At 37.4% G+C, this 27,021-nt stretch overlaps 1 protein-coding gene across 1 annotated transcript in view; it reads left to right on the forward strand.

Moving 5' to 3' along the window:
* Positions 1–27,021, forward strand: part of Cog5 (component of oligomeric golgi complex 5) — a gene marked incomplete in the record, with an annotated part of 398,569 nt that overhangs the window by 247,973 nt on the left and 123,575 nt on the right. The window contains 1 exon segment of the mRNA XM_017797544.2: positions 22,874–22,955. Coding sequence (XP_017653033.1) covers positions 22,874–22,955 — 82 coding nt within the window.

The raw sequence follows: 27,021 nt of genomic DNA on the forward strand, positions 1-27,021 counted from the left end.
AGAGAGAGAGAGAGAGAGAGAGAGAGAGAGAGAGAGAGAGAAAGAAAGGCTGAGCATGGGCCAAGGGAGCAAGCTGGTGAGCAACACTCCTCCATGGCCTGTGCTCTAATTGCTACTTTAGGTTCCTGCCCTGAGTTCCTACCTTGGGTTCCCTGATGAACTGTGACCTGAGAGATATAAACCAAATAAATCCTTTCTTCCCCAAGTTGGTATTGGTCAGAGTGTTTTGTCACAGCAATGGAGAACCAAACTAGAACACTTTCTGTTATCTGTTTGGAAATTAAGCTTTTTTTTTTCTTCATAGCAAGATCATTAGTAATAAATGTTTTTCTTTTTACATTGGACAAATAGAACTAAATTTTTTTATGTATTTAAGGTTTTTATAAATATACCTGAAATTCAATGAAAGCTCAGTTAAGTGATGCTTTCCTTGGATTTATAATATAAATAGTATTATATAAGTAGCTCATATCATATGGGAAAACAGAGAATCTCTTCCTGATTTCCTTGTTTTGAAACCAATTGTTTGCAAGGCTTTTGCAATTAATACTAATGAAATTTTTGTATTTGATGAATACTGTCTTTTTGGCAGTTTCTTTGATTTCTTGAAAAAATTTGACAATTTCCTATGTTAAATACTTTTTATAATTATTGTCCTTTCATTGCTATTCAGTGTCTACATGTATTTTTAAATATTTATGATTTTTATTTTTTAGAGCAGCTTTAGGTTGTAAAAATATTAAATGTAAAATTGGATATTAGGTAATATGCAAACCAATGGAAATGTAGGATGGTAAGCCTTGGTGTAGACTGTGGACTTTGATAGTACATTGCTGGATGTGTTGTTTAGGACTTTTGTTTTTTTGTCTTTTTTGAGACAGGGTCTTCTTGTAGCCCCAGCTGTCCTAAAACTCACTATGTAGAGCAGGCTGGCCTCGAACTCACAAAGATCCACCTGCCTCTGCCCCCCAAGTGCTGGGATTAAAGGCGTGTGCCATCATGCCTGGCTACATTTTTTTAATATAACCATAGTTAATAATTGTGACAAATACACCACAACAACTTAAGATGTTTAACACATTATTCAAACATGTAATGTCTTTTGTAATGTCTTCTTCATCACAGTATCGTACATCTTAGGCTTACTTGTTCCATTTTCCTAAAACCTCCTACTTTTACTTATAATTTTAATAATAATCAGTATAGCTTTTTAGCATTTGGAAAGCTGAATCATTAAGGTCTTTTTTTCATATTACCAGTTCGAACACTGTCAAAGGAAACTGAGGGTATGGGTATTGATTATTAAATTAAACCTTGGCATCACAGAGCTAAGCTCTGTCTGAACTGATCATGAAATCCTTAATACACTATATAATCTCTCAGAGTCTTAGATATCAAATGGGAATGGCAATCTTACCAATGAAATGAAATATTCTGAGGGGAAGAACTGAAGTAAATATAGATTTGACAGATACAGCAGTTTGTTGTGTCAGGCTCAATAATGATAAGGAAAAGAGCACATAATAAGGCTCTTAACCTTGCTTCAGCATATTGAAATCTGAAAATGCACAGTTAAGGTTCATAAAGTTATCAAATGCTAGCTAATAAAGAACCACATGAAGAAGTCAGTGTTAAGTTGTAATAACATAATAAGCTTGGATATTAATTCACATAGAGTAGGTGAACTTTAAGTCCTTAATCATACTACTTTAAATAAGATAATACTCAATACTCTGAAAGTATCAATATTAGATGTCTCATTTAGTAAAGTTCTGATCTAATATATGGTAACTTTATAGTTATAAAGATAGTGAAAATTATTTTTCTTAGTTTTTTTGTGAAAGTCTTATGAGAGTTTTAATTCATTTCAACTCAGTTCATTTATAGCCTTATCAGGGAAAAATAAGCAAAAAAGGTTATGTTAAAATTTGTTTTTCAACTTAATATTACAAATCTGCCTTTGTACTTGCTGAGAAATTTGATTTTGGATGATAGAAAGAACTGTGTGTCAGTATTCATAGTCCAATAGTAAGAATGTTCTTAGGCAGAAACATCCTACATGTAGGTAGTTTCCGTAATGCTTTACTAGTTGAGCTATTTAGTAGATGTCCAACATGTCACAAAGAATACGTGAGTATGTAGAAGGTAAAGTGGGTTAACTGTACAGTAATTATAGATCAATTATATCTAATATAGTAAAGCTTGTGAATGTTTTAGTTGATACAGAGCCATTTCAAAGCTATTCTTCTATTGACGTGGCTAATTCTGCTTTTGCTAATTTAATAAATGCCTTGTAAAATTAATCTGTTATCTTCAGTTCATATGATAATTTGAAAAATGCATTCATGCCTATCAATTCATATTTATAATGTTTTAATTTCGAATATTCTCTTTCCATTGTGTATTTTCTATAGCTCTCATAAGTGGGTACATCATTTAATTTTTTGAAAATCTTTTATTTATTATTTTTACTTTATGTGTATGTGTGTATTGCCTGCATGTGTGTAAGTGCATCCATGTTGTGCAATGACCGCAGAGGATAGAAGAGGCCATTGGATCCCCTGGTTTGGAGTTATGGACATTTGCTAGCTGCCATGTGGATGCTGTGGTTTGAACCTAGGTCTTCTGCAAGAACAACCAGTGTTCTTAGCCACTGAGCCATCTCTCTAGTCCAACTCATTTAATTTTTAAGTAAAAGTTTTAGGCTGATTTTAAACATTAGAAGTTCAGGTTTGATACTTTTTTATTTTTTGGTCTTTTTGAGACAGGGTCTCCCTGTAGCCCCAGCTGGCTTGGAACTCACTATGTAGATGAGGCTGTCCTTGAACTCACAGAGCTCTGCCTGTCTGTGCCTCCTGAGTGCTGGGACTAAAGTGCTCCACGATGCCTGGCAGTTTGATACTTTTTAAATCAGGCAAGAATTCTAGTATCACTATAGAGTCCTCAATACTATGTATAATAACATTTTGCTTGAAAGTGAGTTAGCAAATTATTGACAGATATTCAGGAACCACATAGTGAAAAACAGGTTGCAGACTCTCACTGGCAGAATTAAGCCAGTTTAGTTGTGTGGGAGTGTAGATATGATACCTCCATTTTCCAAGCAAGCAATTTTTGTCTTCAAACAGAACCTTGTAATCATGTGTGTAGGATGCGTTAAACTAAATTTGGAATTTGTTCAGCATTTTGAGCAGCTATAGTACTAATGAGAATTTTAACTATGAAAAAAATGTGTTTTCTTTTGCCCTTTTAGACATAGAAAATGATTCAATAATAACATTGAAGACTCTAATTAGAAAATTCTAAGCGTAAAATAGTCCACCTGTCTATTTTTGGCATCTCAATTTATTGAAAAATTGAATAGGGATGAAGCCAATTTTACATCAAATATTATCTGTAAATCTCTGTACAGGCTGGATGGATGGTTTCCACTACTAGTTTGGAGATGAGATATTCTTAAGTACCCTATCACTACAGTGCAAGCAATCAAGCAACAGACAAGCCCTGAGACCTGACCTGTGCCACAGTGGCACATAAGGTCCTCTGTCGGAAGTAGCATCTTTGTTCCCACTAGAAACAAATGCAGACCCTCTGTAGAGGAAAACATTTGTAGCCTTAGTCACCAGACTGCTCTATATATTACAGTCACAGTCACTATCAGTTCACAGTGAAGAATCTCCACTATTATAAACTAAAAGTTATTGAGATTCAACAGAGGAAAAACGTGCAAAAACACTTAATTGATTTATTTTTAGTATATGAGTGTTTTGCCTGTATGTAAGTGCACCACATGCATGCAGTGCCTGCAGACACCAGAAGAGGGCATCAAATCCCCTGGAACTGGAGTTAGAGATGTTTGTTACCTACCATGTTGGTCCTGGGAACGAAATGCATGTCCTCTGCAAGAGCAGTCAGTGCTCTTAACTGCTGATGCATCGTCTCTCCAGCCCAATAGATATCGAGTATTAGAAATATTTCTTAAACTAAACACAGCTTAAAAAAATCAAAGTATCTGCATATGAGAAAAGTGAAGATTGAAAAATAAAATTATCAAGTATCCTAAAAAATTTTGCCAAAGAATGTTTAAAAGTAAAAATAAAGACATTGAAGGCTAGCAAGATGACTCAGCAGGCGATAGCTGTGCCAGCCTGGTGACTTGAACGTAATTCCCAGAATCTATTGTAAAGGTGGAAGGAGAGAACCAATTCTATATTGTCCTCTGACCTCTACATATGTACCATGACACACGCGCCCCCCCCAACATTCATACACATAATAATAAAAATACATACATACATAAAATTAGTGCGATAAGGCTGGGCGTGGTGACGCATGCCTTTAATCCCAGTGCTTGGGAAGAGAGGCAGGCAGATCTCTGTGAGTTCAAGGCCAGCCTGGTCTACATAGTGAATTCCAGGACAGCTGGGGCTACAGGCAAAAAAAAAAAAAAGAAAAAAGAATTAATGCAGTAAAAATCAGTAGATCTGTTAAGCAGGAGATCGTGTAAACCTACAGAACTAGAAGTCTGGCTTCGAGTATTGATGACATTATTCAGCATGGTACTGAAGGATAAGAACAACAAACATGAAAAACAAAGTGAAATTATAAAGGATCAAGTGAAATTTTAATGTGAGGCTAATTGGAAAAATAAAGCCAAGAAACTGTAAAAGAAAAACTCTAGATCATTCACAGAAAGCATTGAACAGGTTCCAGAACCCATTCCCGATAAAAGTTCTCAGCAAAGTAAAGAGTAACAAATAGTACCATCATATATAACGGTAAAAACATTTCTTTCCAAAAATCTGGTAGAAAACAAGGACTTCATTTTGCTGTCATTGCCTCTATTTCATCATTCTAACTGGTACAATATTAAAAAATACAAATAAAGGAAAGACTCCCTGCTGGGAAAGAGGTAAAATGTCTTTATTATAGGGAGCATGATCATGTATATACAACATCTAGTGGAATGCTCAAAGAAGTTAATAGAGCTTATTTTTTTGTGGGTTTTTTTTTTTTTTTTCTTTTGGAGACAGAGTCTCCTTGTAGCCCCAGCTGTCCTGGATTCACTAGGGAGACCGGGCTGGCGGGCCTTGAACTCACAGAGATCCGCCTATCTCTGCCTCCTGAGTGCTGGGATTAAAGGCGTGTGCCACCACGCCTGGCCAATAAGTTATTTTTGAAAGACTGCAGAACACAAGATGTATATACTGCATAAAACTCATGTGTACTCATTATATATTATTACTGTATAATTCATAGGGGATTGATCTTGGTTAATTTTAGTAACTGCACTATGTTTTTATAGACTATCTTTAATCCTTTGTGATCAACTTATTCTTTCAGAACCATTATGCTTTTTACTCATACTCTAATGGTTCACAGAGAAAAAGGATGAGATGATAAAGTAAATGTTGCTGACTATTAACAAGTGATAGGTTTGAATGAACAAATTGTGAATGAATTTTTTTCTTATTTTGGTAAGCTGTCTCTAAATTTAAAATCTCATCAAAATTAAAAATATAAAAATATAAGAGAATACTACACAAAACTATTTTTGGACACATTTTTAAATAAATATAACACTTCACGGCTGTTTAAGTAAAATGAGCACAACACAGGTGCACTCACATACATGCAGGCAATACACTCATACACAATAAAAAAATAAAAATATTTACTTTAAAAAAAGAAATATAACCCATATTCCTAAAACATTTTAAGAAATTGAGCCAATAGCTTAAATTCTTACTGTCAAGAAACAATTTACCCAGATTATTTTAACAAGTTTTACAAAGAATTCAAGGAAGAGATTTTGTTTTTCTAAAAAATGAAGTGAGTCTGTTACACCCTAGTACCAAGAACAGATAAAGATTATAAGGGAAATTATAATCCAGTTCTATTAAAAAGTATAGTTTGAAAAATATTAAATATTACCATGTAAGGTTCAACAATATAATTATCTTAGTATAGAAAATATATTTGACAATTTATTGCAATATGTTACAGCAAAGAGAGGAAATTTTCTTAAATTGATAATGGATATATAAGAGAAGTTATTAAAGATGAGACTTAAAAACATGACTTTTTCAGTTAGATATTCTGAGTATCAGCTCCTAGTTTGATACTTGGTTAGTAGTGTTTTCTCCCACTAAACCAGCTATCTTTTTATTCTGTTGATTATTTTCTTTGCTGTGCAGAAGTTTTCAATTTCTATGTAGTCACATCTGTCTTTTTGCTTTTCTTGCTGGGGTTTTGTGTATATGTGTGTGTTTGCATGTGTGTGTGCATGTATAGGTACATGTGCATGTGGAGGGGCTGCCCAAATTATTGGCTTAAGTCTCATCTGACATGAAGTGCTGACTGGGAGTCAGTAATGTTTTAGGTGCTTAGAATCTCTAATCACAAGAATGGTGAATGACTTATGGCTGTGACAGAAAATGTGTAGTACCATAGAGTTCGTCACTGTGGTTTCCAGGCATCCAAATTATCAAGGTATACCTGTTTAATTAGCACTCTGGTTAAGATGGACAGAAATTCATTCCTTGGGAAACCCAATAAGAATCTGGAATTGGTGGGTTTTTTCCCCTCTCTGAAGCAAGGTCTCACACTATATCTCAGGGTGGCTTCGAACTCCATGGGTAGCCCAGACTAGATCCAAACTGAGAGTAGTCCTACTTGATATTCTCAAGTGTTGAGATTGCAGTCATGCATAGTCATTTTCTCTCTGGCTCTATTTTCTTCCCTTTTTCTTCCATTTCCCAAGAGACAGCACCAGCTAAGTACTTTCTCCCCAGGACAGGAATTATGAAGGTATGCTGAATAGCTTCATTGTCAACTTGACACACCTGGGTAAAGGAAACCCCAATTGAGGAATTACCTCTATTGGATTGGCCTGTGACTATGTCTGTGGGCATTTTCTTGATTGTTGAATGATGTTAGTGGGGACCCACCCCACTATGGGTGGTGCCACCTCTGAGCAGGTAGTCCTGGGTTGGTTAAGAAAGTAGGCTGAGCGCAGGCCAAAGAGCAAGCCAGTAAACAGCACTCCTCCATCATCTGTATTTCGGTTTCTCCCTAACTTCCTGCCCTGTCTTCCCTCCATGATGAACTGTAAGCTGAAGATGCAGTAAACCTTTTTCTTCCCAAGTTGGTTTCGGTCAGTGTTTTATCTCAGCAACAGAAACCAAACTAGGACTGAAGGCTTCTGTCTGGGGTACTGCAAATTCTGTCACTGTCAGAAGCAATTCACTTCTTTCTTATCAGAGCTACCTAGGCACCTCAACTGCTGGTTCTAGGTCAGCACTCCATGTCAGAGGAAACGTGAGACAGTCCTTCGGACAGCCCCCTGAAAAGCTGCCACAAGGCCCATGGTCCAGCCTTTCTGTTCTCAAGTAATGCAAAGGTGCTAGTTGGGCTTACCCGCCCAGTCACCAGCTGTGCTGATTTAAGGGTACGGCTGATGTGGTAGAAATGAAGCAGATTTTCTTATCCATCACTGTGAGCTTGCTGCAAGAACTTTGCTTTCTCAAAGGTCTCTGGAATTCTGAAAGGGGTTTTGGATTGCATTGTTGTTGGTGTTTCTGTTGGACAGTGTGTTCTGGCTGCTCCCTATTCTCCTATCTTGCTGACATCCTTCAATTCAAAAAATTATTTAAAAAATTTTTTAGCCCCCTGCCATTTTTTATTTTCAGTTTCTCTTCAATTTTTGTCCATTTTCTGAAAGAAGAAACAGTAGCGACTAGTTATTCTTTGGTTGATAACAATATAGAAAATGAAACAATAAGTATATACTTAAAATAATTTAATGGAAAATCATTAGATGCATTATTTTACAAAAATTAATATTGGTACTATAAAAAGGAAAAATAGTTTCATGTAGTTCATTATTTACCATGTTAGTTTTATTGATTAGAGGGATTTTACCAGGGATTGCTAATTTGTTTAAGACTGCCTCAACAAGGTGGAAAGTGATACCTGCCCTCTGTAAGTTGTCTTCTGGCCCCCACATGCTCAAGATGGCATCCAGTCATACACAGAAAAATTAATACAAAAAATAAAACAAAACAAAAAAACCCAATGTTTTTCTTTAATCAGTTTAACTCTCTATCCTTTAACACCCTAACTGGGGTACATGGGGAATTAAAATTTGAATCAGTTTTTAAATGTATGTCAAGATGGATGCTTGTGTGTGTGTGTGTGTGTGTCTGTCTGTCTGTCTGTCTGTCTGTCTATGAGAGAAAAATGAATGTGTTTGACTATTTTAAATTTGGTTAGTTTTAATAAAATTTATATGCAAGAACCAGTATTTATATTTGAGGGACTGAAGAATACAAAACATATACCCTAACCCTGACTTTACATTATGTAGTAATAGTTCCTTCTCTGTGTGTTTGTACTGGTGGATTATAAAGATACCTTCAACTGTGTAATATATATGCTCATTAAAATCTCTAATAAAATACTTTCTCAAAGGGATAAACATATATTGGGGCTGGAAAGATGGCTTAGCAATTAAGAGCACTACCTACACTTTTAGAGGACCCAGGTTTGGTTCCAGCACCCATATGGTGGCTAACAACCATCTGTAACTTCAGTTCCAGGGGATCCAATGCCCTCTTCTGGCCTCTGCAGGCATTGCATGACATGGTTATACTTACATATGTGCAGGTAAAACACTCATACACAAAATAAAATAAAATTTAAAAATTAAAATAGAAAAAGAGAAAAGCTTATGCTTAAAAGATAGTAAATATTCAAAGGAAGACTATATCCATACTTTTATTTGGTGTCTAGCATATCTCAGGCACTGTGTTGGGGATTAGAGCTCCAGGAATGCACCTGACAGAGGTAGGTTGCCAGAAGGATGTAAACTAACCACTTATAAATGCTCCCTGACTTGTGTTGGGATTCCATCCTGATGAACTCACTGCCTTAGTTACTTTTCCTGTTGCTATGATAAAATACTCTGACCAAAGCAACTGGCTCACAGTTCGAGGGACAAGCTGTCATGGCAGGGAATCCTGGCAGTAGGAGCTGATGCAGCTCGTCACATTGTATCCACATCCATATCAGGAAGCAAAGAATGATGAATGCTTGTGCTGAGCTCACTTTCTCAGTTTTATTCTGTCTAGAACCTCAGCCCACAGAATGATGGCACTCACAAAGGGTGGATCTTCCCACTTCAGTTAACTTAATCAAGATAATCCCTCATAGGAATTCTCAGAGTCTTGTCTCCTAGGCTCAGCAGGTAAAGGTGCTTGCCACCAACCCTGAGGACCTGAGTTCCATTCCTGGGACCCATATGTTAGAAGGAGAGTACCAAATTTTGCAAGTTTTTCTTTGACCTTCACATATGAACACAAGCATGCATGTGCCCCCCCACAATGAATAAATAAATATAATATAATAAATATGCAGCCGGTATACCTTTCCTGACACAGTACACCGTACAATAGTGGCTGTTTTCCCTCTAATCATGTGGCTCATGGTTTGTATGGCTTATAGGTTACTACTTTGTCTTTTTCACATTGTTTCCCTTCTGTATGTATGTTAAAGTTCCTCTTACAAGGGCACCAGTCATTTTGGATCAGAGCCCAACATAAAGTTCTCATTCTAATTTCATTCAAAGGCCTCATCTTCTTTCATGGTTGGCTATAGTCAACTTGACACACCCAGGGAAGAGGGAACCTCTTTTGAGGAATTTCCTGTATGATATTGGCCTGTAACTATGTCTACGAGGCATTTTCTTGATTGTTGAGTGATGTGGAAGGGCCCAGCCCACTGTGGGCAATGCCACTCCTGGGCAGATGGTCCTGGCGGTGGAGGGTGAATGCAGTGGTAGAGTGTAAGTGTGGTGATGCAAGCCCAGGGAGCAGTGCATTAGAGAGTGTGATTCAGCCTAAACTGAATCTAAGTGATAGTGTAAAGTTTTAAAGTATCAGTTGACTATGCTCTCACTCTAGGGACAATATTGACTCTAAGTGAAGAGTGGTTCTGTTTTTTATTTAGGGGGAAGAGAGGAATACAAAAAGTCTTATTGCAGGAACTTAGAACTCCTCAAGTGCCACCCTAATCTATAAAATCTTATTCCTTAATAATTTATCTTATTAGAAACTAAATTTTATTCAAATTAATTAAATGTAATTAAGTTGCATGCACCTGTTCCATGTAATTATTATAAAATTTAAATAAGTGGATCTTTATATATTATTCAAGGCTAGTTGATTCTTTAATATTTTCCTTAGGATGTAATAATAAAGAAAACAGTGAGACCCATTGCAGTGGTCTGTGTGCAAAGGATTCTAAAGCCCTTTTACACTTCAGGCCAACAGTAACCTTTAGGCCAGTGTGTGGGGCTAGGGATTTGAGTTTGGAGTGAACCTTTATTTTTTTACCCTGTATATAAATAGATTATAACGTTTTAAAAAATTGAAAGGAAAAAGGAAGCACTATTACATTGAATATTACTATTCAAAGCTCTAATGGCAACCTCTATTAACATTTTAAAAAGCTGTTTATTTATTATTTTTATTAATTTTTTTACAGTCTTGCTTTGCCACCCAGGGTAGCCTTGAACTGGTGAATCTCCTGCCTCAGCCTCCTGTGTGCGGAGCTTGCAGGCGCGTATGCTGAGCTAAAAAAAAATCTTTCTACTAGACTCTACATATTAGCAAGTTCAGTCTCTCACTTTCAGAATGTATTTAAAATCTGGCTCTTCCCACTCTACCACCACATTAGTCTCTACTGTGAAACAAAAAAGGTGATTGTGTCATATATACTATATTCTTTCTGAACAAAATTCGTAGAAATTGTTAACTTTTCACTGAAATTCTTGGGTTGACAGGGTAGCTCATTTAGTTCTGTGGTGTTTATCTTGAAGTTCTGGTTTACTGTTTATGTACTTATTCTTTTATAATCCAATACAGTAAAATGTTTCTCCCTGAAGCAGAGATTTTTTTTTTTTTTTTTTTTTTTGTCTTCTATTTACAGTGCCAAGATTCCTCTGCTTTGAATCTGGATGATGATTAAGAACTGATTTAAAATGCATAGCTACTTGATGTCTTTGATAAAGTCCACAGGCCTCCTTATTCACCACAGGATCTCTCCATAGAGATCTCTGCATAGACTTTTCCCTAAGTCATTTAATTTGCATCCTTTTTTCTTTTGATCTTAGTTTAATTCCCTCTGCCTCCCTCCGACCTTTTCTCAATAAGCTCACTGACTTAGAAACAGTCTATCAAGGTCTAAAAGTGGTGTCCCTCCCATCCTTTCATCTGCTGCCTGCTCCTGTGTAGAAGGTGGAAGGAAGCTGGTCTTCTTCCCAGGTTCCTCCCGCTGTACTTGTTCTGATGCTGCCGCAGTAGCAGCCTTTCCCTCCTTCTCTGCGTTTCACATATGCAAACAAAACCCTGGACCTGGGTCTTATGTCCCCCTCTGCTCATTTTTCTCCTTTACATGCAGGATCAGCAGACTACCTTGTATTGTGTCTCTGCTTCCCCATTTCTTTTGGACCCCATAGGACTGAAATCTAGCTTTACTATACTACAGCAACCCTTGCTCCAGACACTGGAGAGATTGAACTGCAGAATATTTCTATCCACTTCTTACAACCTGTTTACCTCAACCCTCGAGGTAATCAACTGCTTCTCTCCTCCTTCAGAACCCTTCTGCTGTGATTTGGATGTGAAATATCCCCTGTAGACCCATTTATTTCAAGAATTGGGCCCCAGCTGATGGCATTGGGTTAGAAGGTTGTGGAACCTTTAGGAAGTGGATCACTAGGAGCAGGCTTTGGGGTTTTGTACCCTGAGACTACTTTTGGTCTGTTCTCTGCTACCTGACTGCAGTGCTACCAGCTACCTTCCCTGCCCTGATGGACTCTATCCCTTCTTAATTTTTAAGCAAAAATAACCCCTTCCTCCCTGAAGTTACGTGTTGTCAGGTATTTGGTCACAGCAACAAGAACAGTAACTAGTACATCTTCGCTGATTTTTCTTCTTCCACCTGTATCTCCTTTTAAAGTATTTAGTTTAGAATATTTTAAATACAGTATATGAAAGTGTTAAACCAAAGAATAAAATGGTGCCTGCCTGTGTACCACTATTCAGAATCAGCTGTTACTTCACTCACTTCTCTCTTTGTTTTCCATATTACTTCCTCCATCAAACTTGAGGTAATGTTGTTCCTGGGGTCTTACTTATCCCATTTCTTTTCATGCCATTTGTGGTATATAGGGAACTCTCACATATGCAAACAGTGTCTGCCTCCTCCAAATGTAGGTGTCATATAAAACTGCTTCTTTAGTCAAGATGTTATTCTTAAGCAAAAGATTTATGTCTACTGGCTTAGATCATCTCCACTTGCATGCCCCACAGGTTCTAGAAGCATGAGTCACTGAGCTCATTTTTCTCTCCTGCTATTATTCCTTCTGAAGCTCTGTTTGACTGCATAGGCTCCATCTTTCGGCTCTTCCTCAAATTTATCTTGCCTCATTCCTCATAAACACCTTGTTCATTCACCCATATCAACTTTCATACTGATATCTCTCACTGCTTTACCTGTATGGCCTTAGAAAAACCCTTCACATATAAACATATATATTTTTTTTTCCAGTAAATTTCTAACTGATCTTATTGCCTTCAGGCTCAACACCACCCCATATACTAATTCATCTTCCAAATTATTATCTGGGTGTTTTTCCTAAACTACAAGCTTGATCATAATATTCTCTTGTGACATCTCCCAAGTAGCTGATTAGCATCTACATGTTGAGTTAGATGCCCCTTGCCTCTTTACATTCTCACATCCCTCTCTCCCTAGTGTTCACTCTGTGCTTTTCATCTCTTTATCTGGAATGATTTGTGCTTGTTCTTTTTCATGTGTATATGGTGAATTCACTCTTACTTTCAGTACAAACTCCAGAGATCCTGACTTTATAGCAGAGAGTTTCATTATTATCCCTGTAGTTTCAGATCTCAGAATTATGAACCAGTAGAGCCAATATATAGCAACCCTGTGTTACAGTCAAGTTTTTCTCACTTGAAAGCCTAAAGTTTACTGTGCTGAGTGAAAGAATATTAGCTTAAAGTTTCAGATCTTATTCTTTTACAATAAGCTATCAAATATGTTTTAACAAGGAAATCTTTGATCAATTCTATACTATAAAGATACAGAAACCAGAGCTGGAAAGATGACTGAATGGTAAGAGCACTTACCGCCCTTGCAGAGGACCTGAATTCAGTTCCCATTACCCACATGGTGGCTCACAACTTTCTGTAACTGTAGTTCCAGGAAGCCCAATGCCCTCTTCTGGCCTCCACAGGTACTAGGCACAAATGTGGTACACATACATACAGATAGGGACTTATACATACACATAAAATTTCTTAAAAATTTAAACTATATTAAAAAATACAGAAGCAAAATATTATCTGGCTTGAAAGTCATTCTATTCAGGGCCTAAGTGATTTGTAAGTTTCTCTGTATATCTTTAACATAGAAATCAATGAGAAAAGCAAAATTGTAGGTTAAGCTATTCTAAACTATAGATTGAGCCAAACATATGTTTTTTTTATTTCCATATATTTTAATTTTATTCTTTGCTTATGTATATTTATCTGATTTTGGCTTATTATGTGTCACCTTGTCTTAGCCTCAACCAAAGGAATAAATGTCATGATTTTCCAGTTATTATTATAGTGTTGATTCTATTTATGATCAAGCAGCAGTGCCAATAAATTGTTTTAAATAGCAGAGTTTTCCTTGACTTAATCTGATAACATGATTGCATTCAAGCAACATAGTATGAGGTATAAATAGGTTAATGTCAAAAAGCCAGTTAAAATTTAGTTGAATTAACATCTAATTAGATTAATTTGCTTCTATGAATTTAGGATTTTTAAAAAATATTTATTAGGTTTTTATATGTATGAATACATTGCCTACATGAATGTAAGTGCACCTGTGTCATACAGTGCCCTTGGAAGTTAGAGGATGGTGTCAGATTCCCTTGGAACTGGAGTTAACGGACAGCTGTTAGCCATCATGTGGATGCTGGGAATCAAATTTAGGTACTCTGCAACAGCAGTCAGTGCTTTTAACCATTGAACCATCTCTCCAGGTCCCTATTGTTGTTTAACAAGGTCTCCCTGGTCCCAGCCTGCCTGGAAGTCACTATGTGGACAAGGCTGGCCTCAGTCTCACAGAGCGCCACCTGCCTCTGCCTCCTGAGTGCTGGGATTAAAGGCATGTACCACTACGCCTAGCTGGTTCTAAGTATTTGGAAGAAAATATTTAAAAGGAACTTTGTGGGAGACAGGCTTGAGCCTAGGGTGAAAGTCTTATTGACAGCCATACAGCAGGCCCGAGGCAATGGCCTGACCGCTGGAGCCACAAGGAATGCCTTGTGACATTTGCTCCCATTGGCAGATCATGAGATTGATGCCTAGAGCTCACTACTCACCACCTTTGGAATCCAAAATTGCAACACTTAGGTATTGCAACAGTCAGGGTCACATGGTTTCCAGGAATCCAGGCACTGTAATCTGAAACCCAGTATGCTAATGAGGCACCCTACCCGCTATTCTGTGATAGGACATTAAGTCTGTTATGCTAATAGGACACTAAGTCTGTTATGCTAATAAGGTATCCTACTTGCTGTGCTGTGATTGGACCACTACCCCTATATAAGCTTGTGCCTTCCTGCAGTAAAGCAGACCTGTGTCACTGAATCTGGTCTCCTGTGTCTGAATGCGGCTCCGCTGACACAGTCTCCTCACCAGCCCTGGAGTCCAGGACCAGGCAGAAGCAGCAACAATAGGAGGCAGCACAGGGCAAGCAGAAGAGTGGCCTCAGCCCAGGGCAGGCAGAAGAATGGCCTCAGCCCAGCGCGAGTGGAGGAGCAGGCTCGACGCCCGTGAGAACAAAGGAGCGGCACCCACGAGAATGGAGGAGTGGCCACCACTGGTGGTGACCACAGAACTTGACTTAAAATAATGAAGTGATTTTATATATAAACTTAAATATATTTACTCTTTCTCATTTCATTTAGGAAGTCATATATGTAACATATTAGGATTTTGACAAAATTTTTGATAATACTTTTACAATTAAAATAAACATATTTTGCCAGGTGTGGTGATATAATGTACACCTTTAATTTCCAGCACTTGGGAGGCAGAGGCAGGGAGATCTCTGTGAGATGGAGGCCAGCCTGGTCTACGTAGCAAGTTCCAGGCCAGCTGAGGCTGTCTCAAAAAGAATCCCCCACACAAACAATTAACATTTTATATTTTGGCATAATATTATTAGTACTATATAAACACATGCATACTTGTATAACATACGTGTGTGTGTGTATATATACATGCCTTTTGTTTTAACATACTATCCTACCCCCCAAACCACTTTTTCCTTATTTCCTCTATCATTCACACCCCTTTGAATCTGCTTTATCTTTTTTCATACTGCACACAGTATGAATCTTTGATAACTGATTCTGGCTCTTAGACTGAGAAGCTCTTGGGATTGAGTGAGTGAATTGTTAATACATTCATTTATTTAATAATTGTTTTGATATTCCTCTGTGAAACAACCAATAGGACATGGGTAACATGGATAGATAGCTATAGTATTGATAGATTATAAGGAATTGACCTGGATGATTATGTAAACTGGTAAGCCTCAAGATCTGAATGAAATGAGCAAGTTACAGAGCCAGGAGAGCTGGTGGTACAGTTCCATTTCAAAGGCCTATAAACTTGAGATCCAAAAGAGTTACCATTTAACTTTAGTTTTTTTTATTGTTTGTTTGTTTGTTTTCTTTTGTTTTTATTTTTGTTTTTGGTCTTTTTGAGACAGGATCTCCCTATAGCACTAGCTGGCCTGGAACTCACTATGTAGACCAGGCTGGCCTGTGGAACTCATGGAGCTCTGCCTGCCTCTCTGCCTCCTGAGTGCTGGGATTAAAGATGTGCGCCACTATGCCCGCCTTTAAGTTCAGTTTTGAAAGCAAGAAAAAGCTGATATTACAACGCAGAGGTAATTAGGCAGGAAGAATGTTCTCTTACTGAGTTCTTTGGTTCCTTAGGGCCTTTATCTGATTACACGTGGCCTATCCACATGAGGAGGGCAAGTTTCATTATTCACTGACTAGGTTGTTAATTTAATCCAGAAACATGTCACACATAAAAGCCAGAAAAATTTTTACCAATGTCTGGGCATTGTATAACTCAGTCAAATTCATACATAGAATACTTTCTTAGGCATCACAGTATGCCAGTTTTTAAAGATGAAACAAGACAAACTAGGCTTTTAGTTATACAAATAGTATTTATAATTTTGAAAAATATTTGCATAGTGCTTATTATGCCAAACAATAATTTGAACACTTTAGAAAAATTAACTCATTTAGTCTTCATAGCACATAAAATAGTTTCTGTTTTACAGATTAAAAACTGAGCCATAGAGAAGTTAAAATGTATCTAGTAACAATGTTTGTCAGTGTTAGTGCAGAGTTAGTGCCAATAACTAGGGGAAGCAAGAGGAAGAGCCAGCTAAGCTTTACTCTGAAATATGTACAGATTTTAAAAGCTGATAACTGAGAGATTACAAATGAACCTGAAAGAATTTGGGTTTGATTGGAATTAAATTTTTTTAATGTGTATGATGTTTTGCCTGCATATATGTAAGTGCACTTATGTCCTGTGGTGCCTTAGGGAGACCAGAAGAGGGTATTGGATTCCCTGGAACTGGATTTATGAAGAGTGTCAGCTGCTGTGTGGGTTCTGGGAACCAAACCCCAGTCTTCTGCAAGAGTAGCCAGTCTTCTTAACCACTGAGCCATCTCTCCAGCCCTGTGATCGGAACTTTGACCCTAGCCCTGTGTACTAAGAAAAAGCTTGAGACAGGCTGGTGATAAAGTGCCTTGTAAAGTCATGTTAAGAGGAATCATAACAATGTCACAGTCAGATCTTGGATCCACTTCCAAATCCATTACTTTCTGTAAAATTCTAAGCAAGTCACTTTTTCTCTTTATGCCTTATGTACAGGCATTTCAATGGGTATAAATGTGGGTAAAGCCCAAAAAACTTGAAAAGTGACCAAGAGAGAGAAGTGCTAGAGGTGAAGCAAAGGAACATGGGACTTGAATACACAAAGGAGACCTGTGCATAGAAGGATTCAAGGGAGGACAGGAGAGGAGAAGAGGAAGGAGATGGGGGAGGCAAAGGGGTAGCAGAACCAACTAAAATGTACTTTATTTTTTAAATGCCATATAAGGTTGGGTGTGGTGGTGCATGCCTTTAATCCCAGCAGAGGCAGGCAAATCTCTGTGAGTTCGAGGCCAGCCTGGTCTACAAAGTGAGTTCCAGGCCAGGTGGGCTACAGGAAGACCCTGTCTCAAAAAAAAAAAGACCAGAAAAAAAAAAGAAAAATGCTATATGATACCTAATATTTTGTATGCCAGTTAAAAAATAAAAATTTTGAGGTATTTAATAACAGTAAAAAAAATAAAACTATTTCTAAAAACCTATTTCAGTAATTCTGTGGGGTTACAAAAATGTCACAGAGAAAGTTATGGTTAATTGTAGGAATAGACATGATCACGCCTGAACAAAATCAAGAAAGTGTTATACAACCTGTGATAGTGGCTCTATACAGAGTGCAGTGCTGCAGGAATCGTTCACTAGTCAGCTACCACTGAAAGAACAGGGTTGTAGTCAATAGAAATAGTTATAGTTGCAAGAACAGTCTTCATTTGGATTTTTTTTTCCCTCACAAATGAGCAGTTACAAATGGAAGATTTTTTTAAAGATGGTGTTTACATTGATACCAGAATTACTATTAAATACATATGTAAAAGATGGCTGTAATAATGTAAGCACTGCCCATGTTGATAAACTGCACCTGTGATTATTCTCCTGCCTTCACGAATGGTTACCAGTATTATCACCTTTTATTACTAATACACAAATAGGTGATGCTTGCTGAGATTAGCCTAAAGACATTCCCTGCATAATTAGTACTTATTTAGGAAATAATTATAATTCGCTCAAATCTTTGCTGGTTTTTATTTAGTTGATCAGTTCCTGAAGTTTAGAACTCAGTTGATTTAACAGTAGCAGAAGGTGCATCTTCATCTTTGCTCTTGCAAATTGAAAAATATGAGATCATATGAGATTAAAACTCCTCTTGGGGAAAAAAAAATTTAACCTTTGATGGACTTAAAATCAGAATCTGCAGCACTCAAGCCATGAGGGAAGATGAAAGCAAACAAGGATTGTACCAAGGAAATGCAGAAAACACAGGAGCTGAAAGGGACCATAAAATGAGATGATGAAAGCCAGTGCAGCCCATTAGTTAAACACTCTCTCATGGTGTCTTATTAAAAGGTAAACTGTAAAAATAAAATTTTAATATTATATTTTAAGGTCACATCAAAAAGCAAACAACACAACATAGAATGAAATTAAATGGATTAATAAACATTAATCATAATATGAAGAAGGATCTGTAGAATAAAGACAATTTCAGTAACTTTTACTAAATCCAAGATTTGAAGTTAAATTGATTTGCACTAGAAAGTATAATTAACTCATTAGATAAAATAGCAATTTTATTTACATTTTTTCAGTTATCAAAATTTATCAACAATTGAAAATATTTTTAAGTGAAATTCCTTTAGATTATTTGTAGAGAGAAAATTTCTTAGTCTATGATAATTTTCCCAGAATATGTATTGAGCCATTTTTTTTTTTTCCTGTCAAGAAAAGTAGCTAACTGTAGGAAGCATGCAACTCTACTTTCAGAGTAGACATTTGTCTTCTACACACAAGCACATACTCAAATGGCAAGACTTGATCACTCTTAAGAATGTAAACAAATTTTTCAGATGCTAAAACCAAACCTGGTGTCACATGCCTCTAATTGTAGAACTGTGGAGACAGAGGCGGAAAGACCATGAGTTCAAGGCTAGCCTGGGCTGTCCAAGGAATCCTATTTCAAAACACCAAAAAAACAAGGTTTTCTTGCTTTTCTGGAGTTGGTCAGAAATTTGAAGTTACTATCTTTGAGCTGTCAAGGCGTGGGCCGAGCCATGTTTTCTCCTGAGGCGCAATATTCTATTAAAATAATTATATACATTATGTTCTTAAGTAGCTAGGATCTTATCAATATGAGAATAATTTAACATTAAGAACTCTATTAACACCTCAATATCACCAATAAGGAAGTATGTTTAAGTTTGCATTTGTCCTAGCACATAAAAAGAAATAAAATAAACCCGAATAATCAGGGCTATATTTTTTTTTAATTCATAGAAGCTCATCATAAAATACTGTCTAAATTAATTTTTATTGTATTTCTGTGAGTTTCATACAATATATTTGGATCATCTCCATGCTCCTTAAAACCTCCCACTAATTTTCTTTTATATATATATATATGTATGTATACACACACAATATACTTAGTTATATATTTATATATAAAGGCCTATAGAGTCAGGTTTGTGTTCTTAAATCCAAACATCAATCGATGATCCAATAACCAGCTTCAAGACCAAATATCCACATCAGTGGCTAGCACATCATATGACATTGGTGCAGTAGTGGCACTTTTATTTTGGGGGTAATCAGCAGCTACCTAATTGGACTAAAAGCCCACTCAGTGGGAGGAAACTCGAGTGTGGTACTGTAAACACATGGCTGGAGTGGTCATAGATCTTAGAGAAAACCCCAAGACTGTCACATCCCTAGACTATTGTGATTTCTTACTGTGTGAAAAATATGTTTCCTTTTGTTTACAGACAAATATCCCACTCATCAATGAAGCTCATTTTGCACCAGTTGGAGACTATTACCAAGTACCCAACTGGTCACACACAGACATTGTCTCTGAATTGCCCAGGCCTACATGATGCATCTACAAATGCAACCTTTACACCAAAGTCTCATGGAACATAGAACACTAGAGGACACTAATGAATCTCGAAGTTCTCATTAATGAAGCTCCCTCGTGCAGTGGAGGGCCAGGAACACAAAAGGTCACAGATGGCCAAAGCATGGAGATCAAGAATCTCCTGAGTGCTGGTCCTTGGGCAGGCCTCCTTTATTAAACTTTGCCCACGCAAGGCTCAGGAACCATTGTGGAAGAGGGGGTGGAAAGACTGTAAGAGCCAGGGAGGAGGTGCAAGACCATATGGAAACCTATAAGCTCCTGGGAACCTGCTCATGTGATTCTATGGCAAGGAACTCTAGATAGGCTAACTAGACCTCAGTGGATGGACTTCCACTGGGGTATGTCTGGGGACACTGACTTGACATAGTGGGCCATAACAGGGATGACAGAGTATATGGGCTCCAGTGAGGGGGCCAGTCTATGGGGAGGAGTCTATGGGAGGGTGCTGGTGGGGATGGGGGTATAAAGATGATTAAGATTGTTTAAGATGTTCTGTATGAAATACACAAAAATTCAATAAAAACGAACAAAAAAATACAAAAAAAGAAGAAGAGAAGAAGAAAAGAGCTGGGCATGGTGGCATACCCCTTTAATCCCAGCATTAGAGGCAAGTGGATCTCTGTGAGGTCAAGGCCAGCCAGTCTACATAGTGAGTTTCAAGCTAGCTGGAGCTACAGGGCAACCTTGTCTCAAAAAAAAAAAAAAAAAAAAAAAAAAAAAGAAGAAAGCCTTACCTCAAGAAAGATAGAGGTGACAGAATACATAATATGTGAAATTTTGAGAATCTGAATAGATTTCCTCATTGTATATTGTATAAAAATCAACTATAAAAATTTTTTTGAAGAAAGAAATCAACTATAATTTGCCTTTTTTTTTAAAGTAGTTTTTTTTGGGGGGGGTTGTCTTTTTGAAGCAGTGTCTCCCTGTAGCCCCAGCTGTCCTGGAACTCACTATGTAGACCAGGCTGGCCTTGGACTCACAGAGATCGCCTGCCTTGCCTCCCAAGTGCTGGGACTACAGGCATGCGCCACCATGCCTGGCTTAAGTAGGTTTTTAAAAATTATTTTTTTTTTTTATTTTATGTGTATGAGTGTATTGCCTGCATGTAGGTACGTGCACCCGTGTCATGCAATGCCTGCAGAGGACAGAAGAGGCTGTGGGAGCCCCTGGAACTGGAGTTATGGACAGTTGTTAGCTGCCATGTGGGTGCTGGGATTCGAACCCGGGTCTTCTGCAAGAACAGCCAGTGTTCTTGCAGAGCTATCTCTGCAAGATAACTGCTGAGCTCTGTCTCCAGCCCCATGATATGCAATTTTTACATGAGTAAATTCTAAGCCTTTAGTGTTGAAATAGAGGCAAACAATAATGAAAATGGAAATGTGCATATACAAAGCAGTATTTTTTTGTTTGTTTGACAGGGTCTCCCTAATTACAGCGTGTCTGGAAGTAACTATGTGGACCAGGCTGGCCACAGATATCCACTTACCTCTGCTTCCTGAGGGATGGGATTAAAGGCTCATGTCATTTTTTCTTATTTATTTTTAATATTTTGTTTATTATTTTTATTTTATGTGTACGAGTGTAATGCCTGCATGTATGTGAGTACATCTGTGTTGTGCTATGCCATGGAGGTCAGGAGAGAGTGTCGGATTCCCCTTGAACTGGAGTTAAGGACAATTTTTGGCTGCCATGTGGATACTGGGAATTGAACCCAGGTCCTCTGCAAGAGCAGTCAGTGCTTTTAACTGCTGAGCCATCTCTCCAACCACCATTGGTCATTTTTTCACTCTCAACATTGAAAATTAGGATTTAATTTTTATGGCAACAATATATTTGACTATTAGACCGTATTTTATATCATTACTTTGAACCACTTAAAATTGGCATTTTGTACTTCAAAAACAGAATATCAGCAATTTGATACATGACTGACATATAGTTAATATATTTTAACTTAATATAGCTAAAATTTCTTAGACTATAATTTCAGTCTAAAATGAAAATCATTATTATACTTGCATAATATTTGCCCTTTCTTTCCAGTGTCTACTTTGTAAAACATGCTCAAAGTTGAATACAAGTATCCTGATAATCTGAGTTGGTAATAGTTCCTCTGACTTTTGTTTTTTCTTTAAAAAAATTATATCAAGGCTTTGAACATTTTCTTTTGTAATGTTTGCTGTCCTTGATCTAAATGTGCTTTGTCAGTCTTGTTACAGTCACGTAAATTACCTCTGTATATCAAAGGATGATGATGATAATAGCTAGCATTCATTGAGGGCTTATTATATGTCTTGTACTGGCCCAAGGCTTTTGGTAACTCCTTTAATCCTCATAATGGTCCTGCAGCATTGGTTTTACTGCCAGCCCCATTTTACAGACAATGAAATGAGAACAAAGAATGGCCAAGCCTCTTGCTCAAGGTCATGGGGCTAATGAGTACAGAGCAGGATAGTGACTTGAACATGAGACAAGATTTGAATCACCTTTATCTTTCTATTTGGTTACTTATTAGTCCCATTGCTAGTTGTCTACATTTTCATTTAAATAAATTTTCTGTGATTGATCTTATCTGTTGTTCTTTTTTAAGAAATTTTTATTTTTATTTATGTGTATGGCTGTGTTTTCTGTACCAATAAATGCCACATGCATGCAATGCCCATGGAGTCCAAGAAGAGGGCAGTGAATCACCTGGAACTGCTGCTGCAGACAGTTTTTACCTGCCATATGGGTGACAGGAACCAAACCCCAGTCCTCTGTAAGAGGAGCCAGTGCTCTTAATCACTGAGCTGTCTCTCCAGTACTGTTTTTCATTCTTTATGAGACTGATACACTGCCTACTGCGTTAAGGGGGCAGATCTTTTATGCATTCTCTGAATAAGCAAATGCTCTTCTATTTTGTCTGTTTGGTTTACAGGATGGACAGCCTGAAATTTTATACATGTTTTGGAATGCAGTTACTCAGGCACTTTCTTCTCAGTTTCATGCAGCAACAAACTGTAAGTTTATTGTTTATTATTTAATTCATTTCAAATGTTTTGGTTATTTTAAAATTTGATGTCAAAAGTTTTGCTATGTTGGTTTCTAGAGCAATTTTAATATTACTCCATGTGATTAGTTTTATAATTACTATTTAGAATAATCTCTGGAAGGAAAAAGTTATTTCTCCATAATTCAAGCATTGGAAAAGCTCTGTGGCATTACTATGATCACCTGAACAAACAGTCTAACTCTTATATTTAGTTTCTAAGAGTAGGCCCGTATTCAGAGGACACTCCTTCCTCTAGAACTGTGTCCTGATCCCTGCCCCACCCATAATCTTATTCAAAATAGCTTCTCCAGCTTTAATTGGGAAAGTACAAGCTTGGCTGTACTCTATTCTTAACAGACCATCCATCTTTTCCCTCTCTAGTTCTAGAATATCTCATTCATCCAAAGTCATGTGTCCTTCCTAATTTCCATTGTGTGTATTGAAGATGGGTGCAGTTTTTCAGAGCTTTGATATATTAATTCTCATGCATACCCACACTCATTCATTATCTTTTGTGGGTGGAGTACCAAGTTGAAGTTGCCTAAGAAATGAGATCAGGTGCAAGGTCACAAAACACAAGAGCATATGGTTTTGCTGGTGTTAATTAAAAATCATTAGTCCAGATTATGTCCATTAATAAATGTTGTTCCCACCGAGCTTGGAGTATTTCCTTTATAGAGAATGTATAGCAATTGATATTGGAAAATTTAGTTAATGCTTTACAGTTAATTCCTTACTAAATGATTTTTTGAAAATATTTTATTTATATTTTTTTTGTGTGTATGACTGTATTTATTGCCTGCATGTATGTAAGTGCACTGTGTCATGCAGTGTCCTTAGAGGTCTAGAACCAGAGTTAGCATTCCAATTGTTAGCTGCCATATGGGTCCTGGAAATCCAACCCACGCCCTCAGCAAGACCAGCCAGTGCTCTTAACTGCTGAGCCATCTCTCCAGCCCAACTGCTAAATGACTTTCTATCAAAGCTATAAAAATCGACTTAAGATACAAATCTACAAAGTTCCCAACAACCACATGGCTGCCTACAACCATCTTCAACTCCACTTCCAGAGAGTCTGATGCCCTTTTCTGGCCTCTGCAGGTACCAGGCACTGCGTGCACATGGTGCACTGACATACATTCAAGCAAAACACTCATATTTATAAAATAAAAATTAACAAAAATTTTAAAATATATATTAAGAAAAGAATATGGCTCACAAAACCTTTGGCTTGGTTTGGATTTTTTTGAGATAGAGCCTCAATATGTTTCTCAGGCTGACCTTCAACTGCAGCACAATAGTAGTAGAAAGAATGAAATATGCAAATAGGCTATATGTGTTTAACTACTGAATGTCAGAGCATCGAATGTGTCTACACTTTTTGAAAGGGCTTTAAGAGTTTTTGTATAATTAAATTTTATTCACAAGTTTTTACTAAATGGCGTACTGCATAGTGAACATTCTTTAGTCACTGGGAAGCCAGAGTTGAATGAATTACTCTACTTCCCTGTTTGTCTTCTGTTTCTAATGAAGTATGCAACAGAGTTAAGCAGGATTGATTTACTAATACATATCACTCCCACTTGTCTTGCAAGACATTGCTGTACATCTCTCCACATTTGGTTTCTTGTTTGGGTAAACTTTATTGAGCTATAATTTGTATAGAGTAAAAGTTAAGAATTTTTGTATAGGATTCTGAGTGCTGACAGATACTTACATTCATGTTGCCATCATCACAATTACGATGTGGAACACTCCATCACTCCCCATGTTTTCCTTGAATATTCAGTTTTACAGTTACTCTTCTACTTTTAAAACAAAACAAAATTCCATTTCCTCCCAATCAGTGAGAGCAGAACGATGACAGTGCGAGGTTTTCATGGTTATTTGGATGCTCTGTGGCATTTTACATAGAAAAGATACTCAAAAAGTAAAATCGTGTTTTGGAAAGCTTTATGCCAACACAGATTAAAATTTTCTGTTGTTGCTTATTAAACTATAATTCCCAATGTCGCTCTTTGTTGCATACTTTAAAGTCGTATGTTAATTCTAGTGTAACTTTATTAAAGTTGACATTTCTCTTATTTCTATAACAAAACTTCATGGAAAAGCCAATTTTTAAATGTTAATAACTTTCTGCCCTCACCTGTTCTGTCTTACCACTCGGCTGTCCCTACCTTGCTCTTCCTTATAACACCAACACCATGTTTCCTTTCTCTGAAGGACAATACTTTCTGAAATGAGAGGAAAATCAGTTTCTTATCCTTAAACATAATGAACTCTAAGGATTTTTTAATCCAAATTCAGATACATTTTAAAAACAAAAAAGTTCAATGTAGACTCTGATTTTTATCTCTCAGAAAATAACCACTATAATAGAATGTTCCATTTTTAACCATAGTACTGCATAAAATTTGTAGAACAGCTGTTTTCAGACATTGGCCATTATGTAGTGATCCATGATGAAAGGAAACAGTCTGAGCCCTGAAATCACTCCAGCTTTCTACCTAGCTGTTTCCAGACAACTCTACCCCAAAAACAAGAATCAATAGTTTGCCCTTTTTTTTTTTTTTTTTTTTTTTTTTTTTTTTTTTGGTCTTTTTGAGACAGAGTCTCCCTGTAGCCCCAGCTGTCCTGGAACTCACTATGTAGACCAGGCTGGCCTTGAACTCACAGAGATCCACCTGCCTCTGCCTCCTGAGTGCTGGGATTAAAGGCGTGTGCCACCATGTCCAGCTAGTTTGCCCTTTTCACTGAGTCCAAAACTAAACAAGCGCAGCAAAGTCTGCTATTTAGCCATGTAAAATCACACAGGCAAAGTCTAATCAAAATGTTACACCAGCTGGGAGTGGTAGTGCATGCCTTTAATCCCAGGGCTTGGGAGGCCTATACAAGCAGATTTCGGTGAGTTCAAGGCCAGCCTGGTCTACATAGTGAGTTCCAGGCCAGCTGGGGCTATAGGGAGACCCAGGAAAAGACAGAAAGGTATGACCAGTAGCCAGGGAAAACAGACAAAAATTAAAGAACCAACTGAATGAATGAAGCTGGAATTTAAAACACTTCTACAAGCATTCTAACTTCACCCAAGTATTTAAGGAACGTGCTAAAAGTAGTGAGTGGGCAAATCAGCAATATAAAGAAAAACATGTCTGAAATTATTTCACTAAATCGGAATACTAGCAAATTTGTCCCCAAGGGACAGGAATATTAAGGAATTTAAAGACATAAGCACCACCATTATTCAAAATAAAGGACTGAGGAAGTAAAACCAAGAATGCTTCGAATCTAAACACCTGTGGGACATAGCAACAGGCTAACATACATATACTTAAGTCTCAGAGCTGAGAGAGAAAAGGAGCAAAGCTCAAAGTAATTGTTGAAAACATATAACCATGTATTTTAGGAACGAAATGCTTGAGTTTCCCCCAGAATTAATATTTTGAAGCCAAATTCCCAGTTTGACTATTGCAACAGAGGGCTTGTGTGACATTCTGGGGAGGTATGAGGAAATGTCTTTTCACTCTGGATAGGGTATTGACAGAACAATGAAAGGATTTTATCCAGCTAGGTGAACCAGTGAGTTTATTTGAGTTACTTAGAGAAGCAGGATGACTCATGGTTAGTTCCATGGACCCAGAAGCTCCCTCCAGGACTTTTGGCAGCTGCACTCCTGAAAAAATCCCATGCCAGTCAATTGTTTACCTCCTGCATAGGTGATTGAAAGCTCTTTGAGGAGAGGGCCCTCTGGTGGGTTTCAGGAGCTTATGACCCTTCCCTTCATCTCTCCCTCCACAATGGAATGTTAATAAGGTATAGATCTTCACAACTGCCCTGTTTCAAGATGGTGATAGTCATATCTTGTGTGGAGGAACAGCTACACTACAGGACTATTATGGAAGAAATTAAGGTAAACCGAAGTCATAGGGCACAGCGCTGATCTCATGGAATTTACATCCTCATAAAAAGAGGCACCTAAAGCCAGACATGGTGGCACAAGCCTTTAATCCCAGCACTGGGGAGGCAGAGGCAGGCGG

This window comes from Nannospalax galili, unplaced genomic scaffold, assembly GCF_000622305.1.
Source record: "Nannospalax galili isolate Female #2095 unplaced genomic scaffold, S.galili_v1.0 scaffold312, whole genome shotgun sequence".
NCBI classification, from domain to species: Eukaryota; Metazoa; Chordata; class Mammalia; order Rodentia; family Spalacidae; genus Nannospalax; species Nannospalax galili.